The sequence below is a fragment of the Manacus vitellinus genome, unplaced genomic scaffold (assembly GCF_001715985.3).
Source record: "Manacus vitellinus isolate BGI_N305 unplaced genomic scaffold, ASM171598v3 scaffold_8_pilon, whole genome shotgun sequence".
NCBI classification, from domain to species: Eukaryota; Metazoa; Chordata; class Aves; order Passeriformes; family Pipridae; genus Manacus; species Manacus vitellinus.
In genome coordinates, this window is record NW_021940864.1 from 10797005 (window position 1) to 10813659 (window position 16655).

General features: G+C 42.7%; 1 protein-coding gene across 1 annotated transcript; it reads right to left on the reverse strand.

Annotated features, from left to right (window-relative positions):
- Positions 1–903: 903 nt before the first annotated feature.
- On the reverse strand, positions 904–16139 carry UTP25 (UTP25 small subunit processor component). The gene is made up of 12 exons (XM_018085368.1): positions 16018–16139; positions 14815–14854; positions 13378–13627; positions 12429–12635; positions 10285–10373; positions 8522–8932; positions 7241–7460; positions 5003–5205; positions 3634–3816; positions 2901–3013; positions 2237–2482; positions 904–1440 (listed from the first exon to the last, which is right to left on the reverse strand). Exons 1-12 carry the CDS (start codon positions 16116–16118, stop codon positions 1194–1196), a joined length of 2310 nt encoding a protein of 769 aa, XP_017940857.1. The 5' UTR covers positions 16119–16139; the 3' UTR covers positions 904–1193.
- Positions 16140–16655: the final 516 nt, after the last annotated feature.

Genomic DNA, 16655 nt, shown 5'->3' on the forward strand with positions numbered 1-16655 from the left:
GATGTTCACAAGAAAAACCTCACTTGGGCTGGCTCTTAATTCTTGTGTGCTACAGCAGAGGTATGTAAAATTAATAATCATCATTATTTACAATGCAAAGAAAGAAACTGCATCGATTTTCATGTCTACTAAATGATTACTAGCCTCTGAGAAATACAGGACTCAAGCATATGACAAAAATTGGCAAAAATCATGTGCCTCGTTTACTCAAGTTTACTTCCCTTTGTTATATTTACTTCAAGCCTCCTAGACAAGAACTCCCTCAAGCTTATTACAGGATGGTTGTTTCCTTCCAGCATGAGGGCTGATGCAGGGCTCACCTGCCCCTACAGAGAACAATTTTCCCACTGTCCTAGCACGTGCTCACAAGAACTAATCTCTCTACTTTTAGCTCCTTTTAAATTAGGCTTAGCTTCTTGGAAGAAGAAAATACAGGCAGCACCATGACACTTCCATGCTGTCCATAAGCAACTATTAAGAGAAAAAACACAGACAAACCACCTTCACCCATGGTGTGAGATACGAGACCACAGGTATTTGCAACTGCACCACCTGGTTTTGTACTTATCCCTGGTAAAACTGATGGGCCAGAAGGTCTGTTATAGGAGGCAGAGATATTTAGGTCACTCCAGAAAAATGCAAAACCAGAGCTCCTACCCAAGCACATTCATGAATTCTCAAAAGTGTCAACTTGAAGCAAGTCCACCTCTCATTCAGCAACACACCTGTGCTGAAGAGGCTTTGCCTGCACCTCCCTTGTGTAGGCTTACAGAATAGTGACTCATTAAATACTTGGGCATATTTCTTACCCTAGATTAGAGGAAAATGTTTCCTTTGATAAAAGAAAGTGAGTTTGCTACACCTGAAAATGAAGTGAAACAGTCAAAATCTTATTTATCACAGCATGATTCTTTATGGACCAGTGAGTTTTTCAATATACAAGAAGAATAGTTCTGGACTGATTTTGTTTCTGTACAGAGAGTACTTCCTAGCCCCTGCTTTTTTGAATGCCATCCTTCGTTTTTTGTTGTTGCAGAGTACTGAAATACAAAATTTAATATTATGTGAACAATTTCAACAGAATATTTAATAAAAAGGAAGTAAAAAGTTTAACACTTTTAAAAAAAGCAATATAAAAAACTGCTTTAGGAGTAAAATGCAGGTCCATCCAATTGTCCAGTCTGTAGTATGAGTTATTCATTTTCTCCTGTAACAAAGAGGTGCACGTTTTTCTTGGACTGTAGCATTTGAGCTGTGCGATCTATGCCAACCACTGCAGCCAATTTCTGAGCATCATACTTGGAGTAGAGCACAGTACAAGTCCAAGTAGCATCCACTCCATTGTCTGTGGCCTTCATCATGTTACAAATCTCACTGTAGAAGTGGGAGTATGTTGGTAGCTCATAGAAAATGAGGTTCCTAATGCCTTTTATTGTATACCTGTATTAGGAAAAAGCAAAGAAGTAAATTTGTTGCCAATTTTTACAAAATGTGAATGTTAAACAACCAATCTTGTACAGTTCTTCCAATTTCCATCAACTTCAGTGCTCATCAGTTGTAACTCAACTCTACAAACCCTCTGTCATGGACTGAAGACTAAATAGAGAAGTGGAATTTACCAGGGAAATCTACCACTGTCAGGCACAATGACTTCCTCTAAAGTACTGATCACCACCAACTTATGTAGCAGTCAGCCTCTTTAGCCTGGATTTTAAAACAGTGAAGCCTGATCAGACTAAGACTCATGAAACTTTTTGTACTTGCCAAAACATCTTCTGCTAATAGAAAAAATCCTCTTCCATTAGGAACTTGTAAACAGCTCCAGTCAGGACGTAGCAAATTTTCCAAGTGGCCTCAGTTTGCTGTACTGCATTACTGAATCAATTACACACCCTTTTCCAAAATTTTATGCAACTACTGTGGTACAGATGAACACAAATAGAAGGCCCAATGAATCCCACTTGCAAGCTATATCATCCTGTCCTGACATCAGTGGAACTTGGCAGCACTTACCTTCCTGAATAAAGCCTTGCGCATACCCAAGTATTAAAGTCTCTGCAAAGGGACTGCTGACAACATGCAAAATCTTTAAACTCAACAGATCTTACTTCAAAGATGTCCTCAGAGAGATCCAACAGATTCAAAAAGCAGTATAGTCCATCTATGATCAAGGTCAGACTCAGCCTTCAAAACAGCACACATGCAACTCAGAGGGAAAACTCGGTCCACAATTTACCTTTTGTAAAAGTGGAAGCGTTCAGTGAACAATAAAAACTGCTTCTCTCCCTTGAGAAAGAACCGCCTTGCTCTGCAGACAGCAGCTTTCTTAGTGTATTCACAAATGTGAGTAAAATTCAGGTCCTCTTTCTTGAAGTAATTTCGAAGACGCACGTAGTCAAAGTATGATGGGACATAAATGAGCGTGTGTGACATGATGGCATCGCGGTACTCGGGCAAGACTTTGTCGATGAAAAACTGAAACCTCAGTTAAGAAAACAAGTATGTTGTAACCAGAGCTAAGATTTAGCTTTCTGATACTGACATGATCTCAAACATAAATACCATCCCACAACAGACTACAGAAGATTTTCTAAACATTTTTCTTTTTTTTTTAACTTCATAGGATTTCTACATGCATAGAGGATAAAAGGCTTCATCAGTACTATGCAGTCATGGCAGAGACTGATATTCCTTTCCCAGACTTTATTCTCATGCGCCTTTGGGAAGGAGAAGGCCAGTATTCCCCTCCATGTGTGCAGAGCCCAGCCTACACCTGGGGACTAATAAAGGCATCCTACTTGTGGTGAAAACACAGTGTGCTCTGCAGGGAACAGTATGCTCCGCCAAACCCAAAACTGCAGTCATTAGGGCACAGCAAAACAGTCTGAAACACACAGTACCTTGCATCTATTACAGAAGTTACACTTTCAGCTTCTAATCTCCGAAAAACATGAGGAAGTTGGACCACAACGTGGCTAATGGAGCCAACGAGTGGCACGTTGCGGACGGCCACCTGTGAGAAGAAAGTAGAATGTTAACATGCCAAAGGCAGCCAGCTTTCTGCTTGGAACTCACATCTGCCAGAGGTGCACAGGGCTGTTTTTAGGAAAGCTCCAATACAAAACTACTGTCATGTATACACATGCTGGATCTGCTAAATACACAATGACTACTAATGCCCTGACTTCGATATATTTGAGATGATCTACTAAGGTTTTTACTTTTCCTGTTTCTTTCAAAGTACTAACAATTCATGCTTCTTATACAGTAGGAAATTTAAAAAAAAAAAGGAAGCAGGTGAACCCTCCACTTAACAACAGCATAAATAAAACAAGATAACTTCTGTGTGTCAAATTAAGGAAAAAAAAGTCCAATTTTTGACATAAAACAGCAGTTATCCATGAAAGAAAAGGATCAAACAAGCATGGCTGCATAAAGAGTAGTTCTTCATGCCTCTGGCACAGCATGTAGCGTCATGGAGAATCAGACTGCATTACTTGGGTAAGTGAAACGATTGGCACAGTCTTTAAGCAACTGAGTTATGGAATTTTTCTGCACGTTGGGTTTTCTGTTCCTCTCCCCCTCCCTTCTGTCAGCATTAGAAGAAATCTTTCGGCTCATCTGTGAGCTCACCTGCCCAACGTAATTGAAGCAGTGTTTGTTGAAGACAGAGTTGATCTGGGGGTCCAGAAGGGCACTGAACAGCAGTGTCTGCCGGTAGTATTTGGACCAGTTGTTGAGGTTCAGCATTCGCACTCGGGAAAAGTCTACCCCGTGGGAATCCAGAGGCAGCAGGTTAATGTGCTTCATCAGGTGCTACACAGACAGATGGAAACACATCACTACTGACATCCCTGCACCCTGCATGCAAAAGCCTGAACTACATCGAGAAAGAGGGCAGGGACCAGCAAGACAGCAGAGCATATAAAACAACAGTATCTCCCAAGACACAACTGTCTGGAATTTATTGACCACAGCAAGAGTAATTTACTTGATTTTCTGCCACAGAACTGAAAGCTACCATCTCTTTAGTCACCAGTAACAGTAACCTTTGCTTCCAATCTTCTCCTCGGGGCAAGTATAATGGATTTGTTTGTACTAAAGTCAATGGGCCCAAGGTTTCTGAGCTAAAAGAAGCCCAAGTGCAGTTCAGCTCCCATCACATTCAGAGAGAATTTGGGTGCGTGTGAAGAAATTCACCTCATTTTTCCCTTTAGTTGCACCTAAAGGGAAAAACAGGAAACAGGCTCCAGGACTCATTCTTTGCACATCATGTAGACTCATATGCCCTTCCTGAGACTCATGAGGAAAGAAGACACCTTCTGAACTCATTCAAAATGCACAGTAACATCATGCAGTCAAAATGCCTGGTCCAGGTACTTCAAAGGTGTTTCTGTGTGGGAAGAAAATCCCCACCCTTTCTGTCCTGACAACTTTTATTAACCAAAAGTCAAAAAGCACAGGTACTACCACATACTAGCCACAATCCAAAAGCTCTGTTTTCATTAAATGTACACAAAAACGTTCATACTGTTTAACTATGGACATGACTAAGGTTTAGTATCTTGGCAGTCAATGGAGACATGCAGCAGCTCTTATCGCTTTCTGGGAGAACCTGAATTAGGTTGTAAAGATTCCTCACATGGTTGCAGTCTGACTGAGACACTGGGCAGTCAGACAGCTGGCATATTTTCTCCTAGATGTGATTAAAAGAATCATCACTATCTCATCCTGCAAGATAATTAAAACTGTCCAAAAAATATCTCTGATGAAATATACCACTAAGATTTATAAAGAACGGGTGCTGAATACTACCAAAATCTGTAGAAAGAATATTCTTAGTATAAGGAAAATATCAGGGTGGTGGGAGAAAAAGGAACAAACATACATGTCTGGAATCAAGTCAATAAAAAACAGCAATACTGCTCACTGCCAAAACCGAGTTACACCAGACTAATGAGACACAGTACAACACAAAAATGAATACATACGGAAGACGCACCAGAACATGTTCCCAGTTCTGCATCAGGTAAATATCTGCTTGATCAATTATGAGAACTTCTATTGACGACAGAAAATCAAAATCTCTCTTCTTCTCCCCCTCTGCGCCAATAACAGTCCTCATCCCCAGGGGAGAGGCAATGATGATGTCTGATGAGTAAAATGGTGCATACAGCCTCATACTCTTCTGAAGAATTGCAACCCCTGTCCAACAACAACCAATGGCAAATTCTTAGTTAAGATCAATTATCAACCGTATTCTTCTAGCAGGCTCTGTAACAGTAACTCCCTACACCTCCTCTCCCTTGACACATACTGATGATAATAGCTGGACACAACTAATCTGTCGGTAACTCTTCTGTCCTCAAAAAGTACTTACCCACTCTACCCCCATTTGTCAAGCATTTGGAAAATTTTCATGAAATTCAGCAAAGTCTTTTAGTAGTACTTTTTTCCAGATTTTTCAGAACCTGGACAAAATTTTTTGACTGAAACATATTTTTTTGTGATATTTTTTCTGCTAAACAGGGAGATGAGAGGGCTGAAGTACTTCAGGAAAAAAAAAAAGCCAGGAATTATTAACTACTCTTTTCACCCTAAATCCTAAACTTTGATCTCTGCCTTTAGGTATTATAGCTACTGTTATTTTAATCTGTCATGAAAGATTTGGTGTGGACCTCTTGACTATATAACTGCCTTTATTGACAGAGCTGCAAGATTTGCTACTAAACCACGAAGGTAAAGGTTCTTCATATTACAATGACCAATGCATGACCAGTTTTGTATGTTGCCTGCCACTGCTTCTCACACCATATGCTGCAGGGTACATGCTGATGCAGCTTATGCTTCATCTCTCATGTTATAGACAGGAAAGGGAAGGAATCAAAGGAGTTTGTGTCATAACTACATGGCAATATTGCTAGAACCCAGTTTTCTGATCTTAAAAATCCGGCTAGTCCAGACCACATTCAAACAACCCCTACAGTCTGCCCAACAAAGGAGTCTCTCCAACTTCTTTCTCTGTCTGTGTGAAGCCAACTATCACAAGTACAACTGAAGAATTTCACACAGACAGACAGTGGTGGGGGTCCCTACTGCTATTTTAACCCAATGATAAAAAAGGGGGAAAAAAAAAGAAAAAAAGAAAGGCACAATTGGTTGAATTTCCAGGAAGAAGATATCACTTGTCAGAGCATATACACAGCTTAGCGACACCAAGTCTTTTTTCTGTTTGAAAATGTGAAAGAGTGGTTTCAGTAAGGCATAACAAATGTGCTTTAAATTAGATCTTTGTGCAGAAGTAACAGGGTGTGAGGCACAGTAAGAAAGAGAAATTTTTCTGCTTCTATGATTTCCTTCTGCAAGCAACAGCACTGAAAGTTTGTTCAAGCATTTCTTAACACCTAGTAAGTGGAACAAGCAGACTGCGTTATGGGAGAAGACTGAAAGGAAAATTATTATGCTACTGAAAAGAAGATGCTCTCAGTCTGAGAGATATTCACTGGGGAAGGAAGAAAGAAAGACTGAGTGTGACCTGCTTGTAATCTTCATTACATTTCTTGGGGTGCCAATTTATCTTCCGAGGCGCAATATTTCAAAAGCCTCTGATCTGTCAAGTTAAGTTAAAAAAACTGCCTTCTCATCTTGGCAGCTCCAGGAACCAAGCCACTAGCTAATTCTCTGCATACTGAGTTACTAAACAGCATAAGATTACAATATTATGAAACATTCTCAAATTTGCTGCTGGTCCAACACTCCTACTTGCTGCCTCCCTTGCTTTTCATGAAAACCACGGGGAAAAAAAGCAGAAAACTGCTTTGCTCAGTATTGAGCTTTAAGTTTGTTCCAACCATTACCAATTACAAGAGACACTGTGAACAGGCTGATTAAACCCCAAAGATTTTTTTTTATAACATGAAAGACTTTGCTGCATAATCAAGGCTATCTTCGAAATGAGGTGTGGGCAGTCCTTCTAGAATAAAGCAGTCATTGCATTTTAAATGATTCTGAACTTGATGCGAAAATAATTACTTTTCTAATTTCTCTTCCTTTTTAAGTTCTGGCAAGGCAAGAAAGATTTGCAGAAAAATCCAACTTGCCAGTGCAAAAACAGCAGGAATACCAAAGAGCCTAGAATCTCGCTAGAACTTCAGCCCTGATAGCTCCTAGACATTTGGGAAGATCTTGTTACTTCGCAGTTCTTTCTAAGCTAAAACCTCTCTGTTCAGTAGGTCATTACCAATTCTGAAGTGGTCATCAATGTTGCCAGCAAAGACGGCTTCATAATCTTCAGGTCTTTTCAGGTTGGGGGGCTTCTCTTCCGGGTCAGAGCCAAACTCCCCTTTGAAGCGCTTTTTATTACTTACATCTATTTTTTTTTTGTCATTCACTTCAAGAAGATTGATGAAAATATGCACAATTCGCAGAGCACATTCCCTGAAGGGCACTATAATCAGCACCTGCACAGATCAATAGTTACAACAGAATAACCCGTAAAATATGAACACTCACAGTTAACTGTATGTTAAATTATTTTTTTTTTACTTGGATATGCCACCGGGGGGCATCCCAACAATCAAAACAAATCTGACATGCCGTGGGGAAGGAGGATGCAATGGGATGCAGTGTGCTCATGAACTGGTACTAGTCAGCAGCTCAGCTTGGTTCCCCATCTCACATCCAGGAACATACAGGGGAACTGAAAACTAAGCACGTTCTCCTGTTCCCCCTTGCCCCCAGGCAAGCAAGAGCTCTCGAGATACAGAGATGGGGTCAATGGCTGGCTTCTGGGTGAGTGGCAACAGTCTCTGCACAGAACTCTGAAATACAGATGTCTAACAGGGGAATCAACACAGAAACCAGAGCCATTGGCCAGGTGTGCAGCAAACACTAAAACCCGACTCTGAAACTGTTCAACAGGCAGCTGGCACACCGGTGACAGGCTGGCCATAGTTGAATCCACCTGGTTATCAACTAGAGGATGCTGTGAATCCAGGGAGGACTGGTTTGGGGTCCACTCCCCCATTTATGACAGGTGGCCTTGACAATGGGATTCCCTGAGGTCTCCCAGGTACAGAAAGATCCTTCCATGCAGGCAAGTCCTTACAAGTGCATAAAGACAAAAAAAATTCTGGCACAAACCACACTGGGTGACAGCCTACACTACCTGCACTATGGTGAAGATTGATGTGGAAGCACCTGTCTGTGCTAGTAGATTTAGATATGGAAGCAGGAAAAGGTAACAGCCTGTAGTGATATGGGACAAAGAGGTAAGTCAAACTCATGGCTCGGCACAGAGACAGGCTGGTTAACAACCCCGTGACCACTGCTTCTTGCAGGGCACTTGCCCTGGCCATAGAGGACAACTTTTGGGCACGATAACGGGATGTGGAAAGCCACATGCCCAGAAATATGTCACCTGAGGGAGCAGCAACAGAAATACTTCTGTATAAACTACCAGGATGTTTGTACAGGCAGCCAGGGTGGGGACTGGGGAATCATGTTAATGGAGCTCTCTTACCTTAGGCCTAGTGAGCCCCTGATCCCTGTAGTCATCTGTGTCGGACCCTGGCTTTCGGTCTCTTCGCTTGGCATTGTTGCTGAGCACCTGGGCATTTGCCTTCAGAACATGGTTCAAGGCATGCAGGCAGTAAGCATGACGGATTTCTTCTCCATTTGTTAAAGCATTTCTTTCTGGATAGAACAAGTCCCTGTACATATTCATGATACAGAAGAGCTCTCTTTGCAACGGGGTAAAAGGGGAATCGCTTGGTTTGTTCACCGAGGAGAGAAATTGTTTATTCACTTTTGGCCAAGTGGACTCTAAAGGCTTGTGGAGATAAAGCTGTTTCACATCAACTTCTTTGTCTGCTTTCAAAGTTTTATGTTTCTCCAAAGTGGAAGAAAAAGTTAGTTGGCCCAGTCTTGGCCACTGCAAAGAAAAAGCCAACAACAAAGAGGAGTCATATGTACCCAACTTCATATACTTAAAGGCATGTCACCAGAGCTGACAGTTTAATCAAGTTCACAAAATTTCAGAAATTACCTTTTCATAATATAAGTTCAACCCTTTTTTTCAATATACAATCTCTTTTAGAGTCTGCCAGGGTAAATAACAATAAACTTGAGCTCAGCAGACCCGGATGGATCTTGCAGTGATGTGTCTACAACTGTTCTCATTTTACAGAAAACTGAGGAAGGATGCAATTTTCTGCCTAACCCACCCAGCAAATCAGTGGCTCAACCCAGAGAAAAAATGAAAACCCTGGACTCCAACTATGCTTACCAATTGGCCACACTGAGGTACCTACATTATTTAAAGATGAAAACAAACCCATTAGAGGCTAATCCCAGAAGTTGTGATTCAATTGCTAAATGAAATCTTGCTGGGTGTCTCTCTGATTTTGAGGGCAACAGCTATCAATGTAAGAGGGAAAAACTCTAAACTTTAAGCCTTCTGCCATGCAAGCTGTTCCCAACTATCCCCATAAAGTAGCTACACCACTAAGCAAAGATATATCATGCACTTCTTCAGGTGGCACTGGTAATTTTGGCCACTGTATTCCAAAAAAGAAAAAATTAAACTTTTTTTGAAAAATCACAGCTTTCTCTCTGACTAACTAACCATTGGATATCTTCCAATGAATGTCACCCAGCATATGGCTGACCAGAATGTAAGGCAACTCTCCAAAACAAAATCAGATGTGAAAAAGTTAGGAAGCAAAGATTTGTCTAAAAATGAGTATTTTGAAAACCAATATTCTCTGTTAAGCAATGAGGTGACTTTCTGGTACTGTAATTCACATATTATTCACATATTATGGCCAGAATTAACAATATAAGTATTAAACTCCCCTCCACTGGCTTGTCAATGCCACCCTGAAGCAAGAATGTGAAAGTGCATCACAAGTATTTATAAAACAGCACATGGTCACCTCACAGGTTCAGCTGCAGAGCACATCCCTGGCATCACGCTGTCAACACTCAGAAACAAACCTTGTTTCTCCTCTATGTCAAGGTTTTGGGATTACAGATCAAACTCTACAGCCACGTGTTTCAGATGTGTCACCATGTGCCTACAGAACAGCAGACTTCAGATTTCAACTCTTGCACAGCACTAAGTGCATAAGAAAACAATTCAACAAAAACAGTGACAAAATCTTGATATTTCCAGTGCCAACAGCTAATTATAACAATTTCAATCTACTTAATTTTTATATATAAAAAAAATTATTTTAATTCAGGCATCTTTAGGAACTCTGTAAGGGTACAGAACACTATTACCTGGCTTTGACTTGAAGTTTTAGGAAGGGTAGACATTTTCTCTATTTCTTTTTCTTCAAGTTCTTTGTCCATGTGCTGTTTAAATGGATCTATTTATAACAACAAAAAAATAGCCTGAGAACTATTGCAGCTAATAGTGGAATCAAGTTTCAGAATGGATTTGCAAATGAGACGAACATTTTCCATGCTGAAATACCACAATTAAAACTAGTTATTTCAAAGCATTTGGAGATGAGAGAAAGGATGTCAAATTCTCTCTACAAGAACAGAGGGAACAGATTTGACAGATTGCGTTTAAAAAAGAAAAAGAAGCACTTAGGGAAGTACTAGAATTTTCAAGCACAAAACAAATGTTGGACAGGAAACCAATACGTAGTAGAAAACACTGTGACAATTTTTTGCCTTTAGCTTGAACACATCCATCGCTTGCAGGTGAAAAAGGCTGTCAATAGTAAAGTCCCAAGTGAACTTACTGCCCTTCCTAATTTATAAACAGCTCTGCCCAGGGCTTTGGCCAGTGATATGAACACAGTTTGTAATAAAGTACGAAAATATTAGGGGGGTTATGGAGAAGGGAGGCAAAAATTGCCTGAAGTGAGCAGAAGTCTGATCTATCTAATCAGCATTTCTTTTTGAAAAGGAAAGGAGAGGCAAATAACTGTTAAATCATATTACATTCAAAGACACTGGCACACACAAAGTCACATGCAAAGCTTATTTTGAAAGCCAGGCCCTATTTCCTGCTTGCAGCACAGCAGCGCTCGCTGCATAAAGAAAACTAATTAGGAACACCAGTGCTTGCCAACAAACATCCAGCCCACATACAAGTTATCCAGGCAAAAGTCAAGACATTTGCTAATCATGACACTGTTGAGAAAATCTTCCCAGCAACACAAATGAACAGAGTATCATTTAATTGTACTACAGGCTCGCTTCTCAGTTGAGTTTTACTGATTCCAGCATTTTTCAGATAAAGTAGAGGGAAGAATGGAATGCATTTTCAGGAATCCTAGTGACCTCAGGGCCAGAGTAGAAATTCATCCCCTTTCTGCTATCTTAGGTGACTCGTTTTCTGTAATAGATTATAAAGACACTTCCAAGCTACACGAACCCACTGAGAAGTAGTGCATCATTTATAGGTGGAACAAAGCTCTTAGGATACTTAGCATGCAGCTGGAGAACTACCATTCTCATTAAAATGCAATGCCAACAGCCTAAGTAAGTCATATTCTTATGGTAACAAGAACGAGCTGTTTTTTCTATCACATGGCCCTTTGATGCTTCCACACATTTCATGTATCAACCAGGCTGCCTCCCAGATCTAATGTCACCTGCTGCTCCAAGATGACAAGCCAGCATCACTAGGGATGCTACAAACATATTTCTCTCTCTCAAACTATGCCATCTTATATTAAAGCCACAGAGCATAAAATATGAGCAGAAGCTCGGCAAGTGCCAGTGTACGGGATATCGCTGAGCTGTGCAACTTATTTGTATTACATATGGTGGGATGACTCCAACACTGGAGCTCAGATGCACCCAGATTCTGGGCTACACCTTAAAAGACACCACACATGCTCCGCTGATGGCTCATACCTTCCTGATCCTGGTGCAGCCAGACTCCTCTGCATAACCTTCAAAATTCTGAGAGCCCAGAGCATTTGTCTAAATTACTGTGGTTGCACCAAGCTTCTCAGAATCTCACCTCTAACTCCACTGAGTTGTGAAGGATGCCCTCATAGGTCAGCTTTGTGATTATCTCCTGTGCTGTTTGTGCCAAAAATATCTTCCATAGTCAAGTGCAGGCTTGCAGAGCCCTTCTTATTACACTGGCTTTTAAAACTACTGTTAAAGCAACAGAACAAGATAACACCCTCCACACACATTTCTGGATCTTCATACTTCAAGCTTTATCGATCACAGCAGAAACCATGCATGAATCCCAGTCCACAGGGGATACAGAAATCAAATGGTTCAGCTACACAACTGTATTCCTTATGGTACTGGCTCACACATGGGCAATGCAATGAATAATGTAGTGGAAGAACGTGGAAGCTACACAGAGTATCCTTAAGGTGTTTGATAATTTAAACATGTTTACAGATACTCTTCTAAATGCAGATCCCTAAACACAAACACACTACCTTCTGAAAAAGCTTGTGAAGAACTGCTGTCTCTTGTATCTGCATTGCAATCTCCACTCTCCTCTTCCATGAAATTGGTTTCCAAGCTAAATTCAGATTCGTGTTTCACATCAGTAAACTCCTCAATTACTCCATGACGTGGGTCACAAGAGGTATCTGCACCATCATCCTGCTCCTGGCCGAGTGTCTGCTCTGCTGTGTCTGTAGCTGTCAAGGGAGAAATGGGTTATTTTCTCCTGGAAAAGTAACTGTCTGTAGATGTTGTTCACTCTGAGTTACTGATCTTTTTCTCCCAATACTCTATCAAAAAAAGATAAAACCAGGCTTTGTATTGTACAATAAAGACGACTTTTGGCTAGCATGCCAAATGTTACATAATATGAAATGTGTTTCCCCAGAGAAAATTAAAAAAGTAATGTCTTTGATGAATAAAACTTTTAGTTTCCAAAGACCCCAAGTAACTGGAAATAATTAAAACTTGACTCCTCTCTCCCCGCATTTTTTTTGCAGACTTCATAAATGAGGATCCCTCATCATAAAGGTGGAGGTTTTCTCCCAGTTTACATACTCTTTCCTCTGCTATGAGGCAAACCTTTCCCTCCTCTCGGTGCCAGCAGCCAAGCCAGATGCTGCTCAAGAGAACAGCTTGTGTCTCCCATGAGTGGGTGAGAACCCCTGGTATGCTGCTCCATGTGGTTTTCCCCTGTGCTGCCGCACAAACAACATCTGAGGAAGCAGCAGTGGGCTGTCTGACAGAAAATGAGCACAGCTACCCTTTCCCCTGCTAAATCCTTCAGCAGTTGCTGCTCCCACCCACACAGAGGCAATGCAACAACAGAGTCTCCAAGGCAGAAGAGCACCCAGCCAACAAGTCAGTCTACACCAGGATCCTGGCTAAAACCATGTTACTCAAACAACATTTATCAAAGCACGGGAAAAGACAAACTACCTGCTTCCTCCTCTGGTACATCATTCTTATCTTCTTCACCTCCATCTGCTTCTCCAGTCTCCTGGGACCCTTCACTGTCCACTTCTGCCTCACTTTCCCCAGCTTCTTCTGATTCACTTTCATCTTCCTCTTCCTCACTCTCAGACTCAGGAGAGGTCTTCAGGGTAGCCAGCAGCTTATGATATACAGAGACCTGTTCCACTTCAGTCTCTGAATCGCTTTCTGCACTCGATTTATCAGAATTCTCAGACTGGAAAGGAAAACACGAGTGTAACAGCAACAACAGTAACAATTAGGCAGCAGGCAATTACCCTTACTTCTACTTCCATTGTTATGTTTCCCCTCTCCCATGCAACCCCTATGCAGATGCAAAGAAATTTTTCAAAAGCCACCATTTTATGCCATCAGTTATGCTGGACACCTCCATTTAGATTTTGAAAGCATCTTGGGAGACAGTCTGAAGTGCCTTGTTCTGCACGGATTTGACTTGGAGCATCACAAAATCCAGTTTTTTCAGTCTCAACAAAGTGAGGGCATTTGATCTCCATAGACAAGGTATTTACTGAACTAGTACCACATTCTTCTAAGAAAACCACTCAGAGATTGAAAATTGTAGAAGGGCACCCCTACAAGAGACAAGCACACTGGAAATGCTTCTGGCTTTCAAGAAAGTAAGTGAAATATCTGTCAGTTGACAATGGTTCCCCGGGGTGCTGGTCAGGTTTGGCCCAGTTGTACAGCCCTACACTTCAAACAAGCCAGAGTCAGAGCCAGTTCTGTCCTGAGCATGCACAAGCCAGTGTCCAGATTATAGACAAAATTATAGTGCAACAGGAATATAGGCACAACATCATTTACTCCTTTCTTAATTCCTCTCAGCTCCAAAAGGAAAAAAACCCAGTACATACTATATTACTGCACAAAATTGCTAAAGGAAAAAAATGAAACAGAGCAATAAATTTTTCCACACTAAGACTCTGAAGTGTTTTATTAATTTGATGATACAGGAGGTTACCAAATCCTGACTGAAAGGTAAAGCACTGGCAATTTGAAGAAGAGGAATGAGCATTAACATATTTCTTTGTTCAACAGAGAATGAAACATCTCCTAACTCATGCAACACTAAGTTTATTAACATTATTAAAACAACTTAAAGCATGATATAATTTTCACTGTAACTAAGTAATATGCAAAAAACCAAAGAACTGCTGTTATTTCCTGCTGCTTCTGCCCTCTCATGGTATTACAGTTTTGAGTTAGACATTGTAGAGAACAATTCAGAGCTACACAAAAATCACATTCACTTTTTTCTCCTAAATACTTGTTTTCTAAATGGAACAACTTAATCAGTCGGAATAACTTGGTAACACGAAATGTAAAGTTTTTCACTTCACTGAACTACACAAAGGTGAAAGTAAGGGAAAAAAAATACATTACCAGTTCACATATTTGAGTTGCTTCTGGTCTTCCAGAAACCCTGAAAAGAAAGCACTGAAATATCTTACTCTGTCAATGAAGTTATATACAGGATGAAAGAGATGAGGGGAAGAGTGAACGGATGAGTTTTACAAGTTTAAAGAAGTTAAAAGAAAGTTTAAAACCAAAGCATCACACATTTCTCCCTAAGAAAACACTGCAACCTACCCTGAAGGGTCACCCTCTAAGATGATACTACACTGTACACAAAGCCTAAGTGCTCAACCATTACAACAGATCAATAAAAGTTCTGAAGTAAAATCCAGCTTTAATCAGAAGATGAGGTGATAAAAGGAACTTAAAAGAAGCTAGCTACAAGGATAGTTTTTACAAAGTTAACCAGAGCAAGAGCCTATCTTTAGCACTAAATATTGACCTATGAAGTGGGAAAAAGACAAACTACAGGAAAAATAGCATTAATTAACCAGTGCTGGGACTGCAGTTCTGTAAACAAGACACTGTACACAAGCTGAGCTTAAACTAACCTCAACTACTTCAAAAAGATGCAGAGCCTTGAGTGGGACTGAGCGTCACTGTACAGCAGGACACTCTTCCCAGCAGGACAGGGCTCCGCCTTCCATCCCAAGCGACACAGACCAGGAGGGTCCCAGGGGACACACAAAGAACAGACCTTAACAGTATATGCCTTCTCCTCAAGGCATATCTTAACCCGGTGACACAACAATGTTTTCCTCGCAGGCTTCCAAGGCTTTACAGCAGCACCAGGTCACACAGCATCTGGACTGAGCAGATCGCTCTTCACAAGTTTACACGGGGGTACCAAAGGACGGTGCCCTCTCTGACACACGGGCATCCTGCCCAGGAGAGCATGGCTTTTATCACACAGGTCTTCGGTACTAAATTTTCACAGCCTGTGCGGCATCAGAAAGGGGCACGGAACAAACAGTGGGAAAGCTGGAGCCCTGACAAGCCAAGGGACGGGCCTGGTGTCAAACGGGCCAACTTCGCACTCCTCCGCTTCCTCACTCCTCTCGGCAGCCTCCGGGCTGCACCACAAGAACCCATGACATCTGTGGCAAGAAAATCCGAGCCCAGATTTCCTGCCTTCCGTTCTCCTCTCGAGATACCAGGCTTACGAGCGGCAGCGCACCATGCAGCCGCAACTCCCCTCCCTCCCTCGGGTTCGCCCACCCCGGCACTCACTTGTCGTAGAACGGGTGCTCCTCCCCGAACTCCCGCAGGTGCTTCTTCTGTTTCTTGCTCAGGCTGCGCAGCAGCTCCCGCCCGCTCCGCCGCTTCCCCATCCCGGCCCGGCTCCCTCCACGTGGGATCCCCTCGCTGTACGGCGGCCCGGGCACGCCTCTGTTCGACGCGGGGCGGTCCCGCAGCCCGGCACCGCCGCGGGGCTGCCGGGGCGGGTGTCTCATGCCCGGGGAAGGCGGGCCGGGGGCGGCTGGAAGGAGCGGCGGAGGCCGGGGGTGAGCCCGAGGGCCGCGCCTCGCCCCGCCCGCCGCCGGCCAGCGAGCTGTGAGGGAGCGGGGCGGGCGGTTGTGCCGGCGAGCCCCGCTGGAAGGCAAAATGCCGGCAGGGAACACTGGTCCCAGATTTGTCTCCAAATCCAACCCAGCCCGGAGATGCGCCCCGTGACCCCAGCTTGTAGGCCGTGACGCGTTTCCGCTGCCGTAGCCGGGGCTGAGGCCGCCGAGCAGCATGTTCGGAGGCGCAGCCCGCACCGCAGCCCCGCTGCCGCACCGCGCCCCGCACCCCCAGCCCGCACCCCGCCAGCCCCGCTGCCCGCCAGCCCGCTCCGCCGTGCCCGGGCTGCTCCCCCCGGCCACGCT

Bases quoted from the DNA above. Each gene is read 5' to 3' on its own strand.
- UTP25 (XM_018085368.1), bottom strand. From the start codon at position 16,118: ATGGGGAAGCGGCGGAGCGGGCGGGAGCTGCTGCGCAGCCTGAGCAAG. The intron at 12,636-13,377 runs GTAGTTTGTCTT...CTCCCTTGACAG, and splicing joins TGTACCAGAGGAGGAAGCAG to CTACAGACACAGCAGAGCAG. The intron at 7,461-8,521 runs GTAAGAGAGCTC...TGATCTGTGCAG, and splicing joins AGGGGCTCACTAGGCCTAAG to GTGCTGATTATAGTGCCCTT.